General features: G+C 37.8%; 2 protein-coding genes across 3 annotated transcripts in view; one reads left to right on the top strand and one right to left on the bottom strand.

Moving 5' to 3' along the window:
- The window catches only part of CEP126 (centrosomal protein 126), an 80,486-nt gene extending 78,665 nt beyond the window's left edge, over window positions 1-1,821 (bottom strand). For both annotated transcript variants that reach the window (XM_010363504.2, XM_030919024.1), the window contains exon 1: window positions 1,419-1,821. In XM_010363504.2, coding sequence (XP_010361806.1) covers window positions 1,419-1,546 — 128 coding nt within the window. In that variant the 5' untranslated portion in view covers window positions 1,547-1,821. The remainder of the gene's footprint in view (window positions 1-1,418) is intronic.
- On the top strand, window positions 293-26,842 carry ANGPTL5 (angiopoietin like 5). The gene is made up of 9 exons (XM_010363505.2): window positions 293-796; window positions 9,209-9,396; window positions 9,946-10,090; window positions 11,686-11,789; window positions 12,616-12,709; window positions 14,787-14,887; window positions 16,940-17,060; window positions 22,432-22,617; window positions 25,909-26,842. The coding sequence occupies exons 2-9, from the start codon at window positions 9,301-9,303 to the stop codon at window positions 26,226-26,228; spliced, it is 1,167 nt and encodes a 388-aa protein (XP_010361807.1). The 5' UTR covers window positions 293-796; window positions 9,209-9,300; the 3' UTR covers window positions 26,229-26,842.
- The last annotated feature ends 1,126 nt before the right edge of the window (window positions 26,843-27,968 follow it).

The raw sequence follows: 27,968 nt of genomic DNA, 5'->3' as shown, positions 1-27,968 counted from the left end.
TCAAAATTTATACCACATAAATTTTAAAAACTGAGGCCTACAACCATTTTATTAATGAAAATAATAGAACAACACTCTCAATGAGCCATTTACAATACTTCCCTATTTTCTGATTTAGAGATAAATCAGGGTCAGTGTAATAGCAGTTGTGTCCAAGAACATATAATGTCAAGAGGCTAGAATTAAATCCATACAGAAAATGATTGTGTTCATTTCAGAGTACATCTTTAAGAGGGCAATTTTGGGGAGTAGCAAGGGCAGAAGCCAAACTGAATGGGGTTAATAATGAATAGATGAGAGGAACTAGAAGCTGCTGTTACAAGCTACCATTTTGAGAACTTGCCCAAAGAAAGAAAAGACTGAAGGGATGGAAGGTTGGAGAAAGCATGATCGGAGGAGAGATGTTTTATTTTTAGTGAAGCTCTACACACATTTGTCTTCCTCACTAGATTTGTATCCCTAGAACCTAGAACAGAGTCAGCCAAAGAGCAGGCACTCAATACACATTGTTGACTTGCTGCTAAAATTGTAACAGAGTACAAAGAACATCCTAGAAGTTGGAGACAAGGAGGATAAGAAAACAGGGTTAACTTGCAAAGAGAAGACACTCATCTCTGACAAGAATGAAGATGATTACACAACACCATCACTGTCAACCAAGTCCTTTGGGAACACAAAGGTTAAATCCTAATCATCACAACAGTCTCTAAAGGAATAAACGTGATTTACAGATTTTGATAACAAAATACTTCTCATTTTTCCATTTTCTACAATGCAACCAACAGCAACATCAAAGGTCGGCTTAACCAACTCTTGGAGAAAAGTCAGAGATAACCCAGATCGTGAAGCGTCCAGGTCCCCTGTTTCTCATTTCCTCTCTTCTGTCGCTCTGACAACAGACTGGCAGAGATGGAAAACAAAACAACTTACCAAACTGTGTAGCCTTAAGCAGCTCTGGTAAATGGATTTAGGGCTGTGTTAGGATAACTGTTAAAACGTACTCTTCAGGATAGCAAAACATTTTACTTATTTGTGTAATTTCTCTCTCCAAGTAGTATGATAAATCAGGAAGTAGTTAATATATAAGTGAAGAACATAATGGCATAATTCTAGAAAGTAAAAAATAATCCCCACAGAATACGCAGTTGATGTGTTTTAAAATTCACAAAAATGTTACAAAGTTGAAGAATGGGAGTAGGATAACAGGGTGATGTGGCGGAAGCAGCCACAGAATTAGATAAAATGGTATAATTTCAGGTCTAAGGTGAGCCACGACAGTTGCTAAAGCAAATATCTGCACTAAGATGACTTGCTACTTTTGATCACCCTGCGTCAAAGGTAATGGGAATCTAATTGGAAAACAGATGGGCCCCACTTTCAACATCGCTACCCTGGCAGCCACAGAATGGGAAGGATACAGGTAAGCGCCAGGTCGGTGATGCCTGCCGCTCTCCCGAGGGTCGAGGGGGGCTCTGTCGAGGTTGTCCGATGATTCAGTGCCCAGTTCCCCGACCGCGCTCCGGGCTCCGGGCCTCCCCGCCAGCATCCTTCACTTCAGCGCCGCCTCTCTGCTCGCCCCCAGCGCCTCCCTCATGGCAGCTCTGGCTTCCTCCTGCTCCTGCTCGGCCCCTCCCTATACTCCGTCTCTCAGGCCCCGCGTCACGGGCGCCGAAGGGTCGGCCGCGACAGCCCTAGCTCCCGCGCAGCGGCACTTGTGCCTTTAGTGGAGATGGCAGCTGAGGCAGCGGCGACCTCGCAAGGCAATAGCAGAGGAAGCTGCAGCAACCCCGCAGCCGCCATCTTGACAACAACCGACGCCGCGTCCTTGACAACGGAAACCTGGGAGGAGCTACAGGGCGGGGCGGGACGATATGCACGAAGCAGCCAATCGCAGGCTCCGGCAGCCCCGCCCGCTTCGAGCGGCTGATGGCAACCCAGGCATCCCTAGCGACCCGCGTTGCTGAGCGAGGGGTGAGCTGGGTGGTGTTTTAGAGCCTGATGCAGTTCTACCTCCCTTTTTAGGAGAGTGTTTTTGTGGCAGTACTGACAGTGACGAAAGACAGATGTAAAATCCTCAGATACAGGCAATTGCCACCGGGAGGATTCTGCAGTGATTGTCTGGGGGACAATTTGGAGTTGAATTTGTTAAACTACTGAATCCTGTTATGAGATTTTGAGTTGTGAGTCTTTCTGTGGCATCACTATCCCCAAACACCGTCTTTTTAAAATGTCTTTGTGAAGTGCAAATTTTCCTTCCCTGCATTCTTTCATCCACTCGGTAATACTTCTGGCATTCCCTCTGCAGTCGTCTTCCTTGCCTTTGCCCTACTTATAAGGTCTACATTTCAAAGCCTTCTAATGGTTCTTGCCTTGCTGCCAGATTCTGGAAATGGACCATCACAGCAAAACTAGCAATCTCTTGGGATGATATGCCAAAAGAGATCATTGCATTGACATGGTTTTGGGAAGCATGGAAAATTAAATGGATTTTTGAGCCACTAGTTTATTGGCTATGCAAGTGAAAATTTTGAAAAAGGCTCAATCTTATTGTTGGAGCCTAATGTAAATGCACATATAAATTCTGACTGTATTTCAGTCAGTGTTTTCTTGGAAAAATTCCCAGATTGGAAGCCAAATGTACAGACCAAATAAAGATTATCCACCCACCATTCAAATGTCTCTGCCTTTGTGAATTAATTTGTTCATTTTAAGAGTTCAAATAATAAACTTTTCCAGTTGAAATTATTTAAAACAATCTTTGCAAACTTGGTTGTAATGACTGAAATTGGAATGTACACTGGGGACAGATTTTAAAGTGCCACAACAAATCCAGTTTAGATTTAAGACACAAAACACAGGAAGTCTCCTTCAGGAGCATACCAGCAGGATAAAATATACAATTCTGACACGAAAAGCTAAATGGATACAATTGGACACTTGGCTATCTTGGCAAGTTTTTAATTGGCCTGGCCGCAGGCAATGGCCTTGATTCTATTCCCACTGCTATCATCACAAGTTTGTCTCCCCTTGGCTGATCTGAGCAAAGTAGGGCAGTGCAAAGTACAGATGAATATGAGTATATTAGGGTTGCTATTTGGAGTATTTAGGCATGGTTAGCATTCCAAAAGTCCAGCTTTTGCTATATTATTAGTTTGCAATCTCGTAACTCCTAGGCATCTCACTGCTTTGTGGCTTGCAATAAGCACTAAGAAGCATAATTTGTTTTTTCAATTGCCTACAAATCCTTTCTTATGTTAACTTAAAAAAACACGTGATTTATGAATCTGGAAAGGAGAGGAAAGAGTTATAGCCTGGAAGGAGGGCCATCCCACAAGCTGCAAAGTGTGCTTCTAGCTGAAGCCTAGAGAGGCAGGTACTTTGAAGTAGGGGAGGTTGAGACAGGAGATTTATGCTGAAAAAGTTGGCTAAACATACATAATTTATAGGATACAGGAGGAGTTATGATTATTTATGAAGGTAGTTCTGATGCATGTGTATTTAGCAAACATGAAATCAAAAAATGTTTTAAGGTTTTCCCAGGGTCCCCTTGGCCAAGAGGGGGTCTATTTGGTCAGTGGGGGCTTATGATTTTATTTCAGTTTAGACTTATATAATTATTCTTCATTCAAATATTGTTTTATGGTAATGATCAAGAAGAAAATAATTTTCTTTTTTCTTTTTTTTTTTGAGACGGAGTCTCGCTCTGTCACCCAAGCTGGAGTGCACTGGCCAGATCTCAGCTCACTGCAAGCTCCGCCTCCCGGGTTTACGCCATTCTCCTGCCTCAGCCTCCCGAGTAGCTGGGACTACAGGCGCCGCCACCTCGCCTGGCTAGTTTTTTTTGTATTTTTTAGTAGAGACGGGGTTTCACCGTGTTAGCCAGGATGGTCTCGATCTCCTGACCTTGTGATCCGCCCGCCTCGGCCTCCTAAAGTGCTGGGATTACAGGCTTGAGCCACCGCGCCCGGCCAAGAAGAAAATAATTTTCAAACAATGTTGCTAGTTTTCTTTTCTTTTCTTTTTTGAGACAGAGTCTCACTCTGTCGCCCAGGTTGGAGTACAGTGGTGCGATCTCAGCTCACTGCAACCTCCGCCTCTCGGGTTCAAGTGATTCTCCTGCCTCAGCCTCCTGAGTAGTTGGGATTACAGGCGCCCGCCACCATGCCCAGCTAATTTTCATACTTTTAGTAGAGATGGGGTTTCACCAGGTTGGCCAGGCTGGTCTCAAACTCCTGACCTCAGGTGATCCACCCGCCTTGGCCTTCCAAAGTGCTGGGATTACAGGCGTGAGCCAACACGCCCTGCTGCCAGTTTTTTTTTTTTTTTTTTTTTTTTTTAATCATAGGGTTTTTTTTTTTTTGACCTTTAAATTCTTTCTTTATTTCTTCAAAATGTTAAGTGGGTTTTCCACATTCTATTTTAGTTGTAGAATCCTAGATTCTTATAGAAAGGCAGGGCCCAAGGGGCTCTGAACATCATGATTCTTGATTTTGTCATGACTTTTTGTCAGTGTTATTTATGGAAAAGGCTTTAGGATTAGATATTTGGATAATAAAAAATTTGAGGATTTTATAAACTTCATTTCTTGACAGGAAAGGCAATTGTGATTCAAGCAGTAAAGAAGAATATTACCCTAAAACCTCTGTATTTTTATCAGAAGGGGCATCTGAATTAAATATAATGTTATATTCTTTCACACTTTAAAACCATAAAACAATTCCTTCTTTTGTTAAGGAAATACATATTGAGCACCTACTATGTGCCAAGCACTTTCTAGATGCGAGGGATACAGTGAATAAAACTTCAAAGTCCTTATGTTCATGAAGCTTATATTTATTTTTCTTCCCACTAGAACATATTAGGGTAGTGAAAAGTGCTACATGGAAAGTGGGATAGTGGAGGGGGATAGAGACCAATGTCAGTTCTATCTGTGAGGGAGTGCTCAGGAAAGGCCCCAAAGGAAGGGAAATTAGGACAGAGGTCTGAATGAAGGAAAGCGGTTGCCATTCAAATATCTGGATGAAGAATAAGGACACAGCGGTCTGTGAGTACAAAAGACTGTGAGGACAGAATCATACTGTTGTGCTCAAAGAACAGCACAAGACCACTGTGGCTGGAACAGAGTGAGGTAGGGTGTATTAGGCAGCTCTTGCACTGCTATAAAGAAATACCTGAGATTCAGTAATTTATAAAGAAAGAGGTTTAATTGGCTCATGATTCTACAGGCTGTACAGAAAGCATGGCAGCATCCGCTTATGGGGAGGCTTTAGTGAGCTTTTTACTCATGGTAGATGGAAAAGTGGGAGCAGGCATCTTACATGGCAAGAGCAGGACTGAAAGAGAGAGGGGAGGTGCCACACACTTTGAAAATGACCGGATCTCACGAGAAATCACTCACTATCGTGAGAACAGCATCAGTGGGGAAATCTGCCCCCATTATCCAATCACCTTCCATCAGGCCCTACCTCCAACATTGGGGATTACAGTTCGACATAAAATTTGGGTCTGTAATCCCAGCACTTCGGGAGGCCAAGGTGGTTGGATCACTTGAGGTCAGGAGTTTGAGACCAGCCAGGCCAACATGGTGAAACTCCATCTCTACTAAAAACACAGAAATTAACTGGGCATGGTGGCGGGGGCCTATAATCCCTGCTACTTGGGAGGTTGAGGAAGGAGAATCACTTAAACCTGAGAGGCAGAGGTTGCAGTGAGCTGAGACTGTGCAATTGCATTCCAGCCTGGGTGACAGAGCAAGATTTGGGCAGGGACGTGGATCCAAACCATATCATAAGTGAAGTGTGCTAACAGATGAGATTGGAGAGGTACATGGCCCAGATTAATGGTGACTTGTGTGGTATGCAAGGATTTAATATAAAATCCAACTTTCAATGGAGGGAAATCCATTGGAGAGTTTTGACTAGAAGAGTAACACAATTTTGTTTAACCTTTAAAGAGACCCTCTAGCTGTTGTGGGGAAAACCAGAGTATAGGAGATAAGACCAGAAACAAGGAGGACAGTTAAAAGATTGTCAGAGATGGCAGACTTGCACTAGGATGGTAGCAGTGGAGGTGGCAAGAAATGTTTACAGTTTGAACCTTGAGCCAATAAGATGTATTGGTGGATGGCTGCAGTAAGTGAGAGGAAAAAAGTCAAATGTGACTCTCAGATTTTTGGCTCAAACAATTGAATAAAGTGTATTGCCATTACTAAGATGAGAAAGAATAGGTAGGGGTGGAATAAGGAATATGAGTTAGGCTTCAAACATGTTAAATGTGAGATGTCTATTAGACTTGCAATTTCATTAATGTGGTCTCATAAATTGTTGATGTTTTATTTACAAAGGAAACTAATAATAACCACTTTATGGTTATAAAGCATATTCACATAACTTATTTAATTTGAATTTGAATACACACACACACACACACATATATATATACATATATATATATATTTTTTCTTTTTTTGAGATGGAGTTTTGCTCTTGTTGCCCAGGCTGGAGTGCAATGGCACGATATTGGCTTAGCACAACCTCTACCTCCCGGGTTCAAGCGATTCTCTTGCCTCAGGCTCCCGAGTAGCTGGGATTACAGGCATGCGCCACCACACCCAGCTAACTTTGTATTTTTAGTAGAGATGGTGTTTCTCCATGTTGGTCAGGCTGGTTTCAAACTCCCGACCTCAGGTAATCCGCCTGCCTCGGCCTCGCAAAGTGCTGGGATTACAGGCGTGAGCCACCGCACCCAGCCTGAATATTATTTTTAATATCTTTAGAACAGAAATTAAACAGAATTTATTTGAGCAAAGAATGATTTATGAATTGGGCAGCACCCAGAACAAGAAGTTCAGAGAGCTCCACCCAGCAGCTTGAGCAGCAAGCTTTTATTTATAGGACACAGAAACAAAGTAGAGGAATCATGTGATTGACTACAGCTAGATGTTTATCTTATTTGGGTATACTCTGATTAGTTGGCTGCCTATGATTGGCTGAAACTTCGCTATTTGTTACAAAAAATGTACTCCTAAGTCAGGCTGCAGTTTGCTACAGAGGAGCTCAAAGTACAGAGACAGCCTCAGGCAATGGCCTCCTGCTTATTTAATTTAACAAGTATTATAACCATGTGGCAGCTGTGATGGACAATTTTTTGTGCTTTCACTTTTGTCTTGGCTGAGGCTATATATATATTTTTTCCATCTTCTGCTGAAGTATTTTCTTGTTCAAATAAGAATTTCCTGAATTGGTCTCTGGGCAAGATGTGAAAGAACAAAGAATTTTAACATCTGGCTGATTTAAAGTTCTGCCAACTTCTGCTGAAGTTCTGCCATTTTCACTTCAATTTTGTAAGACTTCAACTTGAAATTTAAGATTACAATATGTGTATTTGTCTATTAATATAAATTATAAAAGTCATCAATATTGTCCTCAATGTCACATATATTAATCTTTTAATCCATACAACAGTTTCCATAATACAAAGGAGGTAATTGAGCTGTAGCAATATTAGTAACTTTGTTCAAGATTCCAGGGTAAGGGAGTGTTGAAACTAGTCTTTAAATTAGGCAATCTCGTCTTGGAGCCGGCACTCTCAACCATTTCATACTATCTCACTGGAGAAACTCTGAGAAAGTGATTGCCACAGATAAGAGATAAGATTGTTTGGGTTTAAATAGTAGGTGGTGAGGAACGAAAGTCAGAGAACAGATAATTATTTTAAGCTGTTTCTTCATTAAGAAAATATTTGAGGCCGGGCGCGGTGGCTCAAGCCTGTAATCCCAGCACTTTGGGAGGCCGAGACGGGCGGATCACGAAGTCAGGAGATCGAGACCATCCTGGCTAACATGGTGAAACCCCGTCTCTACTAAAAAATACAAAAAACTAGCCGGGCGAGGTGGCGGGCGCCTGTAGTCCCAGCTACTTGGGAGGCTGAGGCAGGAGAATGGCGTAAACCCGGGAGGCGGAGCTTGCAGTGACCTGAGATCCGGCCACTGCACTCCAGCCCGGGCGACAGAGCGAGACTCCGTCTCAAAAAAAAAAAAAAAAAAAAAAAAAAAAAAAAAAAAAAAAAAAGAAAATATTTGAGTGCCTCTTGTGTATCAGTCATTGTACTAGTACCATAAAAACTATGGCAGTTCTCAGTTCAGGAAAAGAGATGGAGAAAATAATATCTCGAACCAGAAGCAAGATGCAGGAAAGTTTTGCTTTGCCTCTTAATTTTAGAATAATGAAGACTTAGGCATGTGTGTAGAATGAAGGGAAGGAGACATTGAAAGAGAAAATTTGAAGACATTGATCTATCAACCTTCAAAGAGTGGTCATTTTCAATAACATTATTTCTCTGATGTTCAGAATTTTTACAGTTTTGACAAAATAGTTGTAATTAGATTACAACTAATTACAGATTAATTACAGTCTTGAAATTTGGCTTTTTTTTTTTTTTTTCTGAGACGGAGTCTCGCTCTTTCGCCCAGGCTGGAGTGCAGTGGTGTGATCTCGGCTCACTGCAACCTCCGCCTCCCAGGTTCAAGTGATTCTCCCTGCCTCAGCCTCCCGAGTAGCTAGGATTACAGGCGTCCACCACAACGTCCGGCTAATTTTTGTATTTTTTAGTAGAGATGGAGTTTCGCCATGTTGGTCATGCTGGTCTTGAACTCCTGACCTCAGATGATCCACCTGCCTTGGCCTTCCGAAGTGCTGGGATTACAGGCGTGAGCCACCGTGCCCAGCCTTGAAATTTGGCATTTTAAAAGTATATTTTAAGTCTGAATTATCTGCTCTGGATGTCCACCTTGATCAAATTTCTACTTAGCATTTTATAGAAATAGTTCCAAGGTAATATTTTTACCACTCCATCAGTCATTTCTACTTCCTATTTTTTTGCAAGCAGTTTGCAATTATTGCTGTATAGCTTATCAAATGCATTTTTTTCCAAGGCAAGAAAAGGCTGATTCACAAAAATTAGATGAATTTATAAATTCATGCTTTATTTATCTACATCTGTCATTTATTTATTTACTTATCTATTTGTTGCCTATATTGCAAAAACTTGGATATATAATACAGACATGAAGTGATAAAAAAGGAATTATACAACTTAAAATGTCAGGATCTCTAGAGGCTACTTTGTTTTTCGTATGAAGGGTGTTGTTTCAAACCAGGGCATGGAAACTAGTAAGTATTGGCTTCTGTTTTTGTTGTACGCTTTCCAGAGGTTTTTAACTGAAGACTCTATGCTCTGTAGTTCTTTCCACAGAGAGCTGACTGATATTTGAAGAAGTGTTTTCATCTATCCAAGAAAAATATGATGTCTCCATTCCAAGCTTCACTCTTATTCGTAAATGTATGTATTTTTATTTGTGGAGAAGCTGTACAAGGTAACTGTGTACATCATTCTACGGTAAGAATTTTAGCAATATTATATTAGCTAGGAAAGCATGATTAGAATTTTGAAAAGATTAATCATAACTACCAAATATAATTTATGGAACAATTAAAACATTTATTTAGAAATGTTGAAAAATTGCTTTAATGTTACTGTTTTTAAACTGAGGAAGCTATAAACTGAAGATTGACTCAACAAATATCTTATGAAAAAATGTTAAAGACATTTCAGGCCTAGATTAAAAACTAGCCCACAACTTTTCAATGAAATATCTGATAGGTAATAAAATATCACGTTGCTTAAAAAAAGCTGTTCCACAAACTTTCATATTTCAAATATTGTCCTGTGAGTGGCTACCTAGGATATTAAGAAATTGGTCCATTAGATTTTATTTACTCATCAGGTTTATTTGTGGAAGTTTGAATTAAGTAGCTTATATTTTTCTCTAATGATCAGCCTTGTCTTTCCTGAAATCTAAGCTTTTCCCTATAGTCTTATTTATTATGTATTATGTCATATAACATGTTTAATGTATTTTTTCTTATTTCTATTTTTAATATAAAGGACTCTTCAGTAGTTAACATTGTAGAAGATGTATCTAATGCAAAAGATGAAAGTAAAAGTAATGATACTGTTTGTAAGGAAGACTGTGAGGAATTATGTGATGTTAAAACTAAAATTACACGAGAAGAAAAACATTTCATGTGTAGTAAGTATTAAAAATAAACACAATAATAAGGGTATATGATTCATTATTTTTAGGCTAGACATTGAAAAGTATACTTTAGCTTTTGTCTGGGTCATTTTCTACACATTGTGATCATCCTAGGCCAGAAGCTTTATTGTTTGGCCCATGATAGGTGCTTAATAAATATTTGGTAAATGAATGGATCCTTTTTCTATGTAGCTAATTCTGTGTGTAACAAAAGGGTCTCAGGCGGCCGGGCGCGGTGGCTCAAGCCTGTAATCCCAGCACTTTGGGAGGCCGAGACGGGCGGATCACGAGGTCAGGAGATCGAGACCATCCTGGCTAACATGGTGAAACCCCGTCTCTACTAAAAATACAAAAAACTAGCCGGGCGACCTGGCGGGCGCCTGTAGTCCCAGCTACTCGGGAGGCTGAGGCAGGAGAATGGCGTGAACCCGGGAGGCGGAGCTTGCAGTGAGCTGAGATCCGGCCACTGCACTCCAGCCTGGGCGACAGAGCGAGACTCCGTCTCAAAAAAAAAAAAAAAAAAAAAAAAAAAAAAAAAAAAAAAACAAAAGGGTCTCAGGCTTCTCAAACCAATGAATGCAGCTTTAGGCCTATTAAGACAGATGGCTAAATTCAGGAAAAAGCTAATAGAAAGTGAGAGACTGAAAATAAAAAAGAGAGAGGAAGCTGAGTGAGGTAGAATTAAAAATATCAAGATTTATTAATGCAATCCTACTGCTGGTGGAAAGAAACTTAGAAAATAAATTTTTAAAGAATAACATACGTAATAATGTGTGGGCCCTTTTGTTATAGGGGGCATCATTATTGCTATCTTGGGTAAAACTCACATAGGGTCTGAGAAATATAGGTAGTCAATGTTTATTTCCTACTTTTGATGGCTGTGTTATTAGAAATATCTTTGGTGTAAGAAATACACACTGAAATGGCATGATGGTACATCATGGCAACATGGTCTCAAAGGCGTTAGGAAAAAAGTTATTTGTACTGTTACCGCAACTTCACTCTAAGAAATTTTCTCCTAAGATAAAAACATTTTTAAAAGGAAAATGCATGGTAAATGTTTAGTCAGAAACCAAATAACCAAAACCTTTGACTAAGATTTATTATGTGTATGTATATGTATGTGCTAGCAATTTAATTACATAAATATAGTATTAGTAGAAAAATTAAAACCAAGATGTACTTTTAAAAATTAACTTGCCTGGTATAAAACTGTTGCCATTAACTTTCTTATACAGTAAGAATTGATGACTCATCTATCTCCTGCCTTTATATATCTCATCTTGTAAAGTGAGAATTTATAATCAGAACACTGTCTCTTAATGATAACAGATTAATTATTCTGGATAATCTATATTAGTAGGAAGCATAGTTTCATTAATAAGTATTGACACAATCATTTCTGGGGTTAATCCTGAGTTAAACAAAATACATACCAACTAAAATATGTAATTCTGAGTATTAAGATAAATTGAGATAGTATTGCGTTAACATACACATCCAAAATCAGGTAAAATTCACTATTTTTCACTGTGATTGCTTTCTATAACAATATAATACTTAACAGCCACTTTTTAATTATGGTTAAGGAAATTTGCAAAATTCTATTGTTTCCTACACAAGAGGTACCAAAAAACTACTAAGGAATATGATGGATGAGCAACAAGCTTCCTTGGATTATTTGTCTAATCAGGTACAGATGTTTTAGCATTGTTTTTATTGCATGTGCACGTTGATGTATAATTAGCTGGAGGTATAATCTTTTTTAAAAATGCTTTCATGTTCAGACATCTATTTAGCGACTACTATGTTAAAGGCACCATAGTAAACTTTAGGCAAACAAAAAGCAGTAAAACAATTGAACTATTCAAGGGGTATACAGTCTAATGGAGCATTAAAATGTGTTGACAAAAATGTGGTTGTTAGAACGGCACAAAAGAGAAGTCTCAGATACAAAAAAGTTTCCCAGAGGAGAAAGTCTGTGAACAGTCATAAAGGATGAAGAAATGTTTTAAAAATCATACAGGTTGGGTAAGGCGAAGGAGACATTCCATTCTGGGGAAACTTCTTGGAGTTGATGCAGGGTGGAGTGGCTGGTGAGGCTGAGTATTTAAGGAAAACTGACTATAGGAATAGGCAAGAACGAAATTTTACCACACCAACGAGCCACTGTAGTGTTTAAGCAAGGAAATGCCACAATCTGATCAACTTGTGTGGCCAATGACTTGAGGAAGAGCCAAGGGAGGAGGTATGAAACTACAGCAATGGTTTGGACAAGGTATGAAAGACAGATGTGCAAGAGCAGCCAAATGCAGAAATAGGGGCAGATAAAATCGATGTTAAGGAGGTAGATACTACGAAATTCAATTTAGCTTGGTCTTTATTCTTTGTTAAAGCAGTAGGAACTCAATCTAGAGAAATGGACACCGTTATGTATTTCAGAGCTGGGTTTATGAGAGGCTTAAAGATGGCAATTTCTTCAAATATAAATTTACTTAAATGTGTATGCATGTGTTTAGGTTAACGAGCTCATGAATAGAGTTCTCCTTTTGACTACAGAAGTTTTTAGAAAACAACTGGATCCTTTTCCTCACAGACCAGTTCAGTCACATGGTGAGAACTTTGGTATTTCAGCCTTTACATGTTTGTCTTTTATTGCTTAAAATTTTCCTGGACAGGTCAATCCATTTGAAAGTTTTGTTTAAAAACTACAGCTCACTGTTCTCTAACAGACTGGAGTGCTAATACCTGCCATTAAGCAAATTTCACCACAGACAATGTGGTACTTTCTTAAAATGGGATACTTTTTCAACCATGTGAAAGCCATGGCTGTATAAAGGTATCCTGAAGCTGTTGAAAATAACATTGTTTTCTGTAGCATTGTTCTGGGCTCCTGGTTTATATCTTATTAATAATTCATCTTCAGATAGAAGAAAAGAAAGTTTCAAAGTTCCTCCCACCTGTAAAAAATGTTTCTGACATGTTTGAAATGTTTAAAATTGGGGCATAAAATTTGAAAGGAAAAAGAAATGTAAGACAAGAATAAACTGAAAGCTAGTAAAATACAGCATATTAATTCCTAAAGGCTTGGACTTCTAAGAAAAATACCCTACAAATCTTATAAATATTAATTTATCTCCAAATGTTTAAACAAATAAATATTATTGAGTGCCTAGAACATGATCTTTATGTTCTTCTTCGAAAAAGAAGAGAATAAACAGTGCCTGAAAATCTTCTATGTGGTAGGTAGGAAGAGAGGCACTTTCTCACGTTATTTTGTTATTAAAATTATTTTATTATATCTCATAACTGCCCCAAAGCACGTATGGTGTGGTAGTCAGGAGCATGGACTCTGATGTCAGAATCCTTGGTTTCAAATTTCTGACCTGCTGCTCTCTTGATATGTTTTCTTGTCAGTAAACTGATAGTACCTACCTCTTACAGTTGATGTGAGGATTAAATGAATAAATACAGGAAAGTCTCTTAAAATATTGCCCGAATCAAATGTTTATCACAAGGAAAAAAAATTGCCGGAATCATAGGGAGAGCAATATAAGGGCTTGCTATGATCATCATCATCAGATAAGAAATATCCAGCCCAGAAAAATCGAAATAATCTGTTCACATTAATTTGAAAGGTAATGATAAAACAGATACTCCAACCCAGATCAGTCCTTCAGCGTGAACTTCTATCACGTCTCTGAGCACAGAGTCATTATAAGAATATCTCTTAACAATTAAGGACACAGGCAACAACAAATCTATGTCTCCTAGAGACGAAGGGGAAAGCAAATGACTTTTTATAGCTAACGTTTTTGTAGATGGCATTTTCTTCATTATTTGGATGTGCTGGGCACTATGGTAAGGGCTTTATGTAATACCTTACTACGTAAATGGTTAGGATAACACAATGAAGTAAAGTGATAGGGGTAGAACTAGGATGTTAAGACGGGCATTTGGATAATGGACACTCTAAGGGTTGAATTTGTTTAGTTTATAAAAGATGCTACAGAGTAGAGTATCTTCCAGAAAATGTAATATCCATATCTACATACACATGTTTACAATCCCTTAGAGATGAGTGCTCTGGACAAGGTGATTATGGGGGGCTATAATTCTAACTGTTGTAAACAGAGTAGGCTCTAACGTCAGGCATAATTTCTTGGTTAAGAAAGTGTTTTCCCCTTTCTTCCTTTGGCTGTTGGTATTAGTGGTCCCAAACACATCAGTCTCTGAAGGTGGGAATAGAATACTGAAAGATGTGTCTATAGTGGTTAATTTGCTTATTCCTTTCAGTTTTCTCCTCCCTGTTCATGTAGACTTCCTTTAAACATTACGTCCTCTAAGATAAACTTAAATTTCTGAAAGGGCATTATTTATTGGGAAAGAGAATGTGTAATTATAAAATATGTTTAATAAGTGTTGATCCCAAATGAAACTTTTAAACAGTATAGGAAACTAATCACTAACAGTGATATTATAAGTGAAGGCTTCTTGCAGCATAAATTCTTTAATCCCTTATATTTTCTTCTTATTTCTAAAATTGTGACCGTTTTTCATTTTGCGGGAGTTAAAATAATATTATTAATGAAAATTATGATAATAATAGCACTATCAACTCTCTACAGTAAAATGATTGCCTTAAATGTACACTTGAAAATATCCCAATTAAATAATTTTGCTTTTCTAGGTTTAGATTGCACTGATATTAAGGATACCATTGGTTCTGTCACCAAAACACCGAGCGGTTTATACATAATTCACCCAGAAGGATCTAGCTACCCATTTGAGGTAAAGTTTTCCCATATTACGTGGGCTAAGTAAACATCCAACCAATTTAATTTATGTTAAAATTTAAATTGTTTTAATATTTAATTTTTCCTTGAAAAAATTTAAATAAATTAGGTAAAGTTCTAGTTTCAAAATTTTGGTTTTTTAGAATTCTAATGCCCAAAACATGAATTAATAAAAGAGCTAGAGTCTGTCTTTCACTTTTCTATTTGAGTTTCCATGGTTATACTCTTTAAAGTAAATCCATTTGATGCAAAAGCTTATATTATCCTCATAATAGGCAGAACTATAGCAGGCAGAACTATGCAATATAATACTTGCTTGCTTGAATTAGCCTGTGTATATTGGAAAATAATGGTGTGCTTTGCCTTGGAGTTTACTAAAAATACTTTTGACTTCTCTTCCTGTATATGCTTATAATTTCTTTTGATGATAGATGATTTTATATGATTGTATGAGAAATTAATAATTAAAAAACCTTTCAGTGGAGTGCAAGGCAGATTGAAAAGCTGATTCATTCTGAAATTGATAAATTACTCTTATGTCTATTCTTAGTAGTTCTCTGCAAGGATATCTAGTAGAAATTTCTACCAGAGACTATGCATATTGATGGAATATATATATATACACACACACACGCACACACATACAATTATATATATTATATATATTTTTTCCTGGGCACTTCTTTGTGCAGAAGACAGTTTATGATACTTATACCTTATTGATAACCTTTATTGGATAATAAAGTCACTTTTTTTCTAAGTAGGTACTACTAGTTTCTCTTCTTAGAGTTACTACCATTATTTTATTTGAAATCTATTGACAAGATGTCAAAAAATTGGAAATTAGGTAGGAAATAATTTTAAAATTACCTAAGTTACTTCACCTACAGATTCAAAACTAGATCTGAACAGACGTGGAAAAGGAAGGCTTCTAATTTTGTGAAGAGTGGGATGCATAATCACCTCTTTTGTGGGAAAGTGCTGGTTCCTTAACTTCCTCCACACTGCCTTTTCTCTGTCTCTATGCGGGAAGTTTCTGAGGGAGAATTTCGCTCTGATTTCTTCCCTATATTGCTTCTATGCGTCCCCTACAGAGGTCCTTTTAGGAGCTTTTACACAGCATCAACAGATGTGTCTATGAGCACCTGCTGAGTGGGCACACATCATGCCTTTCTCTGAAAATGCCAGTCTGAACACAGGCCTTCCAGGCTTGTGGGAGAAAAGAGCAAAGACAAGCACGTGAACACATTTCACACACACACACACACACACACACACACACACACACACACACACACACACACCAGTGTTTTAATTCAAAAGTTTATAGAGAAATACATTGCTCTGCCACATCAGAGCAATATTGTTATACAAACTGAAGAATATTTGTAAAGTTGAGTAATAACAGCATAACCTTAAAATGCTGCTGCAAATACGGCCAGACGCGGTGGCTCACGCCTGTAATCTCAGCACTCTGGGAGGCCGAGGCCGGCGGATCACGAGGTCAGGAGATCGAGACCATCCCAGCTAACACAGTTGAAGCCCCGTTTCTACTAAAAAATACAAAAAATTAGCCCGGCGTGCTGGCGGGCGCCTGTAGTCCCAGCTACTTAGGAGGCTGAGGCGGAGAATTGCGTGAACCCGGGAGGCGGAGCTTGCAGTAAGCCGGATCGCGCCACTCCTCTCCAGCCTGGGTGACAGAGGGAGACTCCGTATCAAAAAAAAAAAAAAAAAAAAAAAGGAAGAAAGAAAAAAATGCTGCAAATACGTATTTTTAAAAATGATTGTTATAGGGACTGTGATTAAGTTAATTACAAATTTGTTTTATAATAAACAGCATTATTTAGGTTAATTACAGGTTTGTAATAAACAGCATTATTTCTAGAGATATAAAAAAATCTGAATGAATTAATGGCGTATGATTGCATTGAAAACTCAGTGGCAGTATCGTCTCTTTTTCTAAGCCTAAGGATGAAGCATGAGTGTTATATTATCAAATAATGAAAATAATAGTGTATTATTTTGTGCTTCCCTGTGCTTGTTTTAGGTAATGTGTGACATGGATTACAGAGGAGGTGGATGGACTGTGATACAGAAAAGGATTGATGGGATAATTGATTTCCAAAGGTTGTGGTGTGATTATCTGGATGGATTTGGAGACCTTTTAGGTTAATTTTTTGTATTTCTACTCTACATTTTTTACTCTTTTTGGTATTATATCTATAGAATCTCTGTTGGTCAGATCTTCAGTAAAAATAGCAAATGCTTGCAAATATCAAAATACGACTTAAATCACCCTCTTTTCATATGCCAGATTATTTAAAATAAGTAGATCTTCAGGTGAGAGCTGGAAATTTTTATTTGTAGATATCTGGTGAAATGTGATTTGAGTGAAAATTCTAGATTGGATATGTATTAAGTATCTACTGTGTACCCAGCAGAATTCTGGCAGGTGCTCACCAACTGTTTGCAGAATGAAAAACTGAATGGCAGCATTGTCCTAGATCTTAAAATTCTTGAGATGTGTGTAGTATCGATACAAGCCAGTAAAATGGCGAATTGAGGTGTCTGTGCAAATTCAAATTATTTAAACTGATCATATTATTAAAATGTCAGTAAACATCTTTATGTTCAAAATTTGAAAATTATAACCCCAGGTGAATGTAAAAATCTGTTTACATTATCGCCACATGGCAGCATCACTTTTGCTGATAAACAGAAACACCAATATTTCTGAACTTTGCAGAATTTTACATTAGTTGGAACTTCTGCCAGTGAGTTTGCTAATTTTTATGCTATTTTAACAGTTACTGTTTTTATAATTTTAAATCTTTAATCTCTCATAATAATGTCATCCAAGGATTTGGTAAGTAATGGTGTTAGTCCTAGTGCTAAAAATGCCAGTGATTTTAGAAGCCATTTGGCTTATACCCAGGTAACTGCCAGGCTATGGAGTATAGTGAATATACTTGCATTTTCTCAGCATTACTTCTGATTTTTCCATTGATACTTCTTCTTGAATTAGGTAGTTATAGATCCATATACAGGCTTTGAATTGCCATCTTCCTTACTTCAAGTTTATTTCTATGGGGAAAGAATATGAGTTTTGACTGACCAGGTCTTCAGGCAGGTATAGTGCATGTAAACTGAGACTGCTTTGTACTGGTGTATTTTGAAAACAAATTTGGGGCTGGGCCTGGTGGCTCATGCCTGTAGCCCCAGCACTTTGGGAGGCCGAGACAGGTGAATTGCTTGAGGCCAGGAGTTCGAAACCAGGCTGGCCAACATGTTAAAACCATGTCTCTATAAAAATACAAAAGACGGATTCACAGCCAAATTTTATCAGAGGTACAAATAAGAGCTGGTGCCATTCTTTCTGAAACTATTCCAAGCAATAGTAAAAGAGGGAATCCTCCCTAACTGTTTTTATGAGGTCAGCATCATCCTGATACCAAAACCTGGCAGAGACACAACAAAAAAAGAAAATTTCAGGCCAATATCCCTGATGAACATCGATGCAAAAATCCTAAATAAAATACTGGCAAACTGAATCCAGCAGCACATGAAAAAGCTTATCCACCATGATCAAGTGGGCTTCATCCCTGGGATGCAAGGCTGGTTCAACACATGCAAATCAATAAACACAATCCACCATATAAACAGAATCAATGACAAAAACCACATGATTATCTCAATAAATGCAGAAAAGCCCTTTGATAAAATTCAACACCCCTTCATTTTAAAAACTCTCAATAAAATAGGTATTGATAGAATGTGTCTCAGAATAAGAGCTATTTGTGACAAACCCATAGCCAGTATCATATTGAATGGGCAAAAGCTGGAAGCATTCCCTTTGAAAACCAGCATAAGACAAGGATGCCCTCTCACCACTCCTATTCAACATAATATTGGAAGTTCTGGCCAGGGCAATCAGGCAGGAGAAAGAAATAAAGGATATTCAATTAGGAAAAGAGGAAGTCAAATTGTCTCTGTTTGCAGATGACATGATTGTATATTTTGAAAACCCCATCGTCTCAGTCCCAAAGCTCCTTAAACTGATAAGTAACTTCAGCAAAGTCTCAGGATACAACATCAATCTGCAAAAATCACAAGCATTCCTATACACCAATAATAGACAAACAGAGAGCCAAATCATAAGTGAACTCCCATTCACAATTGCTACAAAGAGAATACAATATCTAGGAATCCAACTTACAAGGGATGTGAAGGACCTCTTCAAGAACTACAAACCACTGCTCGAGGAAATAAGAGAGGACACAAACAAATGGAAAAACATGCCATGCTCATGGATAGGAAGAATAAATATCATGAAAATGGCCATACTGCCCAAAGTAATTTTTTTTTGAGACGAAGTTTCACTCTTGTTGTCCAGGATGGAGCGCAATGGTGTGATCTCAGCTCACTGCAACCTCTGCCTCCCGGATTCAAGAGATTCTCCTGCCTCAGCCTCCCGAGTAGCTGGGATTACAGGTGCCTGCCACCACACCTGGCTAATTTTTGTATATTTAATAGAGACGGGATTTCACCATGTTGATCAGGGTGGTCTTGAACTTCTGACCTCAGGTGATCCACCCACCTCAGCTTCCCAAAGTGCTGGGATTACAGACGTGAGCCACTGTACCTGGCCTGCCCAAAGTGATTTATAGATTCGATGCTATTCCCATCAAGTTACCACTGACTTTCTTCACATAGTTAGAAAAAACGACTTTAAATTTCATATGGAACCAAAAAGGAGCCTGTATAACCAAGACAATCCTAAGCAAAAAGAACAAAGCTGGAGACATCATGCTACCTGACTTCAAACTATACTACAAGGCTACAGTAACCAAAGCAGCTTGGTACTGGAACCAAAACAGATATATAGACCAATGGAATAGAACAGAGGCCTCAGAAATAACACCAGAAATCTACAACCATCTGATCTTTGACAAAACTTACAAAAACAAGCAATGGGGAAAGGATTCCCTATTTAATAAATGGTACTGGGAAAACTGGCTAGCCGTATGCAGAAAACTGAAACTGGACCCCTTCCTTTTACCTTATGCAACAATTAATTCAAGATGGATTAAAGATTTAAATGTAAGACCTAAAATCATAAAAACCCTAGAAGAAAACCAAGGCAATACCATTCAGGACATAGGCATGGGCAAAGACTTCATGACTGAAACACCAAAAGCAATTTCAACAAAAGCCAAAATTGACAAATGGGATCTAATTAAACTAAAGAGCTCCTGGACAGCAAAAGAAATTATCATCAAAGTGAATAGGCAACCTACAGAATTGGAGAAAATTTTTGCAATCTAAGTTTCTGGCAAAGGGCTAATATCTAGAATCTACAAATAACTTTAAAAAATTTACAAGGAAAAAACAAACAACCCCATCAAAAAGTGGGCAAAGGATATTAACAGACACTTTTCAAAAGACAACATTTAAACGGCCAACCACATACGAAAAAAAGCTCATCATCACTGGTCATTAGAGAAATGCAAATCAAAACCACAATCAGATACCATCTCATGCCAGTTAGAATGGTGATAAGTAAAAAGTCAGGAAACAACAGATGCTGGAGAGGATGTGGAGAAATAGGAACACTTTTACACTGTTGATGGGAGTGTAAATTAGTTCAACCATTGTTGAAGACAGTGTGGGGATTCCTCAAGGATCTAGAACTAGAAATACCATTTGACCTAGCAATCCCATTACCGGGTATATACCCAAAGAATTATAAATCTACTATAAAGACACATGCGCACGTATGTGTATTGCAGCACTATTCACAACAGCAAAGGCTTGGCACCAACCCAAATGCCCTCCAATGATAAAATGGATAAGGAAAATGTGGCACATATACACCATGGAATACTATGCAGCCATAAAAAGAATGAATTCATGTCCTTTGCAGGGACATGGATGAAGCTGGAAACCATCATTCTCAGCAAACTAACACAGGAACAGAAAACCAAACACCACATGTTCTCACTTATAAGTGGGAGTTGAACAATGAGAACACGTGGACACAGGGAGGGGAACATCACACACCGGGGCCTGTTGGGGGGTGGGGGCTAGAGGAGAGAGAGCATTATGAGAAATACCTAATGTAGATAATGAGTTCAGGGGTGCAGCAAATCACCATAGCACATGTATATCTGTGTAACAAAACTGCACATTCTGCACATGTATCCCAGAACTTAAGTATAATAAAAAATAAATACAAGAATTAACTGGGGGTGGTGGTGCACGCCTCTGTAATCCCAGCTACTTGGGAGGCTGAGGCATGAGAATCTCTTGAATGGGGGGGGGGGGGGCCGGGGGGGGGGCGGCGGAAGTTGCAGTGAGCCCAGATCGCACGACTGCACCCTAGCCTGGGTGACAGAGTGAGACTCTCTCTCAAAAAAAAAAAAAGAAACAAAAATTAATTAATTAATTAACTTGAGATTACAGAAAATGCATTTTTAAGTCTTAAATTTGAGGGTGGGCTACTGGGAAAAGATGGCAGGGGCAATTAAACTGAAGTGTTATACACTGTGTGAGACTCAATGGACCCCTATGGAGCCATCTTATTGGGTCCAATTTCTCTCCTTACTTTTCAATTGTAAGTGTGTTGCTAAAATGTCCGTGCCTGTGAGCTCTGAAGAAAGACTTAATATCTTAGCTATAATTTTAAGAGTTTGAATGCTGTCACATAATCCTCCAGCTCTGAAGTTTGTTTTGACTGGGCCCTTATTTTCTTTAATAATTTTATGATTCAAGTAGAGGCATATATCTCAGAGTAGAGGTATCCACATTTGGGCTATGCCACGTGGGTAGGAGAGGTAGAAAGCCATTGGCTAGGATATGTATGCCAGAAATATGCAGTCTGAGTTGGGGAGTTTATATTTCATCCTGAATCTGTAATCCTCTTGGAAATATTGATCCCAAACCCAGAGATATTCCAATGTTATTACATGATGTTCAAGGCATAGGAAATTAACCAGCTGCATTGTAACCAAGAAGTGTCTGTTAAGAAAATATTACAAGGCAGCAAAACATAATTTCAACTGAGCGTTTTTAGGACATGTTTCTTTAGGAGCTGCTGATTTGGAGGTTAAACCTTCTACATTTACTGGTTAATAACATTTTGTTACCTGCCATAATATTTCAATTGGTTTTATGTTGAAATGCTTTAAGGTAAAAGTTGACTTTCTATTTTAGTCTTTAAATGAAGACTAATTTAATTTTGGGAGATAAAATTTGGGGAGATCATTATTATTTCCTCTCCCCAAATTTTACTTAATTTGGGAGATAAAATTGAAAAAGGGTCTGATTTTCTCAAGCCTGGTGAAGTAGAAGTAGGAATTTTGTTTGTTTTATAAAGTAGGTAAGCACTGGTAATTTGAGCTAGGCCATCCAGTGCCTGTAATTACTTATGTGAGCCATCTCAGAATTTTTGAAATGCTAAACAAGACCAAACATTCAAGAATAAAGCATTATTCTAATTTGTATTAAAATATATTAAAACAAAGCATTTTTTTTTTACAGGAGAATTTTGGCTAGGACTAAAAAAGATTTTTTATATAGTAAATCAGAAAAATACCAGTTTTATGCTGTATGTGTCTTTGGAATCTGAAGATGACACACTTGCTTATGCATCATATGATAATTTTTGGCTAGAGGATGAAACAAGATTTTTTAAAATGCACTTAGGACGGTATTCAGGAAATGCTGGTAAGTTTTTTTTTATTCCTAAAATTATCCAAATCTAAATTATAACTGACTCATTATTAAGCGAAGATAGAAATAATTCATTTGTCTTACACCTAACTGATAACAGAATAGATTAGGAGTAAAGAAAGCTGGCCAAGTCTTGAGTTTTGAAACTTGGTTATGATCATTGTACCACCTTATGATCATTGTACCACCTCATGCTTCTGAAGTGCTTTATAGTCTCTAAAACAATTTGCCTTATGTAATTTCAGTTAATTCTTTGGATAGAGGGCCTGTGGAGGAGGCTGTGAAGGTATTTTCATTTTCGTGTTCAGAGAGGCTGACATTTAGAAGTGACAGACTGTTAAAGACGATCTCTAGTCTTCTCACTTTACAGGTGAAAAAACCTGAGTGATAAAGTGACTTGCCCAAGATTCCCAGATCATGTCACCTGAGCCAAGGCAAGAATCCAGGCTGACAGAACAACTAGTTTAGTGTTCTTTTCATTATACTTTGATGCATCTGCTCATTTCCAAATAAATTTAATTTGTTAGAACTTCAAAATACTTGATGTTAAACTTGCATTTTAATGCTGACAATTTAAAGGCATTTGAATTAAAAAGTACTAAATTCAACTCCCTTGTTGCTGTTTGTGGTGCTTGTTCATTATGTATATTTAGTGTTAGAAATCAAAAAATGAATGATGTATGTCCCCAGCTCTTTAACTGATCCCAATATAAAGGAGAAGATAAGTAACCCTGGAAATACAGAATACTGATAGGACTTTTGGGGTCAGAAAGAGGGTGAGAATTATTCCAGTTGATTGCACCCAAAAAATATTCATGGAAAAGCAATTTTCAACGAGCTTTTAATGTTAGATTCAACTTGGGAAGCTTTTTAAAAGTACATATTCCTGTAGAATCTGATTCAGTTATTTTAAGCCAGATGGATATGTTGGCGTACTTGCCGTTGAGAACCACTGATCTAGTCTTGGAAGAATGGATAGGCTTTTGGCAAATGAAGGCTGACAAGCAGAGCAGTTTGAGTTAAGGGATAGAGGGAGGAAAATTATAGGACACAGAGAGTTGTCTGACATGGTTGGAATCTATGATACCTGAGGGGTTTACACTTGGGATGTTAGGTGAAAGTCTGACATTCAAATCATGATCTATAGGGAAAAATTTAAAAAGTTACAATGTATGATTTTCAATGCTTCCTCTCTAAAAGTGTAAAGAACTATCTAAAGATGGAATATATTATATTAGGAAAAGTTTATGTGGGGGTTCTCTGAAAGATGACTAGGATCTAATTAAAGGATAACATTGATAATGACAAAAGTATTTTCCTTACAAAACTCTCAAACTTTGCCATATGGTACTCTACATTTTCCCAACAAGGTTGTTAAGTAACTTTCAACTGTCGATCACATAATGGAATCAGAAGAATAAAAGAAAAAGGTGTCAGAAGAATGTAATGATAGAAATACAGATACAACCAGTGGGTTAAATGTAATCAGGTGTGTGGTAGAGGCAGGTCACAAATTTGGTTTTGAGCTTGGAGCAAAAACAGAAATATGAATTTGAATATTTGAGCAGTACACTTGTTCCATGAGAATCACAACTATTCCTGATTATAAGACTTGAGATAAATTGCTCTGGATTCTTACAGAAAACAAAAGTGTTATGTTCTCCAACCACATTCTTGCAGAAAACATGATGGGTATATTTTAATAGGCTATTTTTAAGGAAATATACCTATGCATATATTTTTTAAATGAATTGAATAAAATCTATTGAGCTTATGTGCTGTATGATCCTTCTGGTGGTCAGACTTTATCTAGGGAGAGTATCCGTGGAATGATCACATTGTTTAGGCAATGCTCCATGGGTGTTGTCTCTCACTGGATTTGGAAAGATACTACACTGTGTGGGTGTTGGAGATTATATAGTCTCTGAAAATACCTGCAATGTGTGTGTTTTGTTTCCCATGAAGTGCAGAGTCAGAGACTTTAATAATCAGCAGAATCACCACCACTGCTAATGAAGTTCTTCAGGCTCTTTCAATAGATTTATCTCAAGAGATGCCAAGCATTCAGAAATAATGAAACAAACATAGAGCTTGGTTTCTCCACAGATTTTATATGACTTCTTTTTTAATTAGTGTTTCAAACATTAACCAAAGTTTACATACAGGTGAAATGTAGGTATTATGGGTTTACTTAGAATCTTTAACTTCATGGAATTTTATGAAACAAAATATGACTCCTGCTCCTGCCACTGAGTTAACTGGGTCATCTTGGACAGGATACTTAATCATTGCAGGGATATTGTAAATACGAGGGATGCCATACATACAATGTTCAGGCCAGAAGCGATGGCTCGCACCTATAATCCTAGCACTTTGGGAGGCCGAGGCAGGTGGATCACTTGAGGACAGGAGTTCAAGACCAACCTGGCCAACATGGTGAAACCCTGTCTCTACTAAAAACACAAAAAATTAGCTGAGTGTGGTGGCTTGTGCCTGTAATCCCAGCTATACTGTAGGCTGAGGCAGGAGAATCGCTTGAACCTGGGAGGTGAAGGTTGTAGTGAGCCGAGATCATGCAATTGCACTCCAGAGACTGGGGGACAAGAGGAAAACTCTGTCTCAAAAACAAAAAAAAAAAAAACAAAGTAAAACAATGTTTAGTAGAAGCCCTTTAAAAATTTAAAAATGGTTTTGTCTTAACTACTATTCAGTTGGTCCATAAATCATGTGAAGAGCCGTGAAGAAAAGGTACACCTCAAAAGTACACCTGAATTTTTCTTGAGGGCATTTGGTATTCTGTATAAGATACAGAAAAAAATCCCAGAAACCCCCCCCAACTTTTTAAATTGTAAATCTAAATTTCTTAAAGGTAAAAGTTTCTCTAGCTAAAGTGACGTCAGTGGTAGTGGTATGAAAACCTACCCCGTGTAAATTATTTTCTTTTCCTAAATTATCAATTATCACATTGGTCTGTCCAAATTATGACAGCTCTGTATGCTATAATTTTTGGCCTAAATATCTGGTTTTGTCTACACAGCAAAACTTCCATTTTGGACTGTGACTTGTATATCAAATATCCATTTAAAGATGCCTGTCATGTTGAGGAACTCATCACCAGATTGCAGCATATTGAATCTTCGAGTAGGAGAATTTTAACATGATAAACAGTAGAAAAATCATTTAAACCTTATTTCCAGATGTGATGCTCTTGCCTGATATGCTGGTAATGATTAATTAAAATAATAGAAATTTCCTTTAAATTCAATCATTAATTTTTTTTCCCAGGTGATGCATTCCGAGGCCTCAAAAAAGAAGATAATCAAAATGCAATGCCTTTTAGTACATCAGATGTTGATAATGATGGGTGTCGCCCTGCATGCCTGGTCAATGGTCAGTCTGTGAAGAGCTGCAGTCACCTCCATAACAAGACCGGCTGGTGGTTTAACCAGTGCGGTCTAGCAAATCTAAATGGCATTCATCACTTCCCTGGAAAATTGCTTGCAACTGGAATTCAGTGGGGCACATGGACCAAAAGCAACTCACCTGTCAAGATTAAATCTGTTTCAATGAAAATTAGAAGAATGTACAATCCATATTTTAAATAATCTCATTTAACATTGTAATACAAGTTCTACAGTGATTTGTGATAATATAGTAAAGATTTTAAAAAGTTTGTCTTTTTACTTAGTGTTTCAAACATATTAGGCAAAATTTAGCTGTGGATGGCATTTAGATATTATGAGTTTAATTAGAAAACTTCAATTTTGTAGTATTCTATAAAAGAAAACATGCCTTATTGTATGTTTTTGCTTCTGACTATATTAACAATATACAATGAAATTTGTTTCAAGTGAATTACAACTTGTCTTCCTAAAATTTATAGTGCTTTTAAAGGATTTTGCCTTTTCTTTGAAGCATTTTTAAACCATAATATGTTGTTAGGAAAATTGAAGAGAGTATTTTACTTATTTTTATATTTACTTTATATGATTATATAATCTATAATTTCTACTGAAGACAGTTACAATAAATAACTTTTATGCACATTAATATATAAACTACACATGATTTTAAAACTTTACTATTTCTAGGTGATGCCATACCATTTTAAAAGTAGTAAGAGTTTGCTGCCCAAATAATTTTTCTTGTTTTCATATCTAATCATGGTTAATTATTTTGTTATTGTTTGTAATAAATATACCGTACTTTTATATCCTGATCAGTTGCATTCTAAAATACGTCTTTATCTGACCTCTTTTGAAACCAGCAGGAATGGTATGAACTTTATGTGAAGGATGGTGGATAAAAGAGTGATGAATCAATTCTAGATATACTCTAGGAATAAGCTGGCCCTCTCTACTTTTCCTACTAAGCTGGAGGGAATTGGATGGTAAGGATTCCATAGGGGAGGACAGCAGGGAACATGCAGGGGCAAGTATCAGTTACTGATAAGAGAGACAAGGGAAATGATCAAGAATTAGTTTTTAATAGGAAGTACTTTGTCTAGAGTTAGGGTTATATAAAACTCAAGGGAGGGGAAAAGTGGCTGAAAAATTAAATGGGAAGAGGATTGAATTAAAAGTAGGTTTGAGGATATAGATGTCAGGGTGACATAGCTAAGCCCAGAATAGAACACAGAATCTGATTTGGGTTCAGGGATGGACAAAAATGATAATAAGGTCATCATTTAAGGTGCTTTCACTTTGATATCCTCTGAAAGCAGTGAATAAATCATGAACAGGATTACATGAGATAAGATTGCAGGACGGTGCACATGGATTCCCGTGGTCTCCAATGCATATCACAGAGGCACAGCTGAGGTTGTGTCTTGGCAGTGGAGTAAGATGCCTGCCAGACTGGAGAAGCACAGAACTGACTTTTACATCTGTAATGATGTGAGCACCACAAGGCAAATTCCCCTACAAATCAAGTCAATAATTTTGTTACTTAGCAAGCCAATCTGTTGTTTCAGATCTGGGCCTTGAAATCTTTGCTGAACTGAGACAGAGGCAATCTCCCTTATGGCACTGCAAGAGATAGGGGCTTCACATTTTTATCCCATCCAAAGGCTATGGAAATGATGGAAAAATTGTGGATGAAAGCAGAATGGGAATCAATGGAATATTAAAGGGAAAGATGGACCCAGGGAGCAGTGAGAAATTTTAATTTTGGGGGCTTTGGAGTGGGAAGATACATTTGAGTTGTAATTGACTAACCATGGACAACATTACTTCCAGGATGCCTTGTGAGAAGCTATAAAAGTATTAAGAGGTCTCAAACCCTATTGCAAATGAGAAGCTGTATTTCAGGTCATAATCCTGACCTCAGACACTCAGGCCTGACTC

The sequence above is a fragment of the Rhinopithecus roxellana genome, chromosome 15 (assembly GCF_007565055.1).
Source record: "Rhinopithecus roxellana isolate Shanxi Qingling chromosome 15, ASM756505v1, whole genome shotgun sequence".
Lineage (NCBI taxonomy): Eukaryota > Metazoa > Chordata > Mammalia > Primates > Cercopithecidae > Rhinopithecus > Rhinopithecus roxellana.
The sequence above is the reverse complement of the archived record's forward strand: the minus strand, read 5'-3'. Positions and strand labels throughout refer to the sequence as shown.

What these genes read in the sequence shown, in the direction of transcription:
- ANGPTL5 (XM_010363505.2), top strand. Translation starts at nt 9,301, where the DNA reads ATGATGTCTCCATTCCAAGCTTCACTCTTATTCGTAAATGTATGTATT. An exon ending in GATCTAGCTACCCATTTGAG is followed by an intron (nt 14,888 to 16,939) that starts GTAAAGTTTTCC and finishes TGCTTGTTTTAG; the next exon opens with GTAATGTGTGACATGGATTA. An exon ending in TGGATTTGGAGACCTTTTAG is followed by an intron (nt 17,061 to 22,431) that starts GTTAATTTTTTG and finishes TTTTTTTTACAG; the next exon opens with GAGAATTTTGGCTAGGACTA.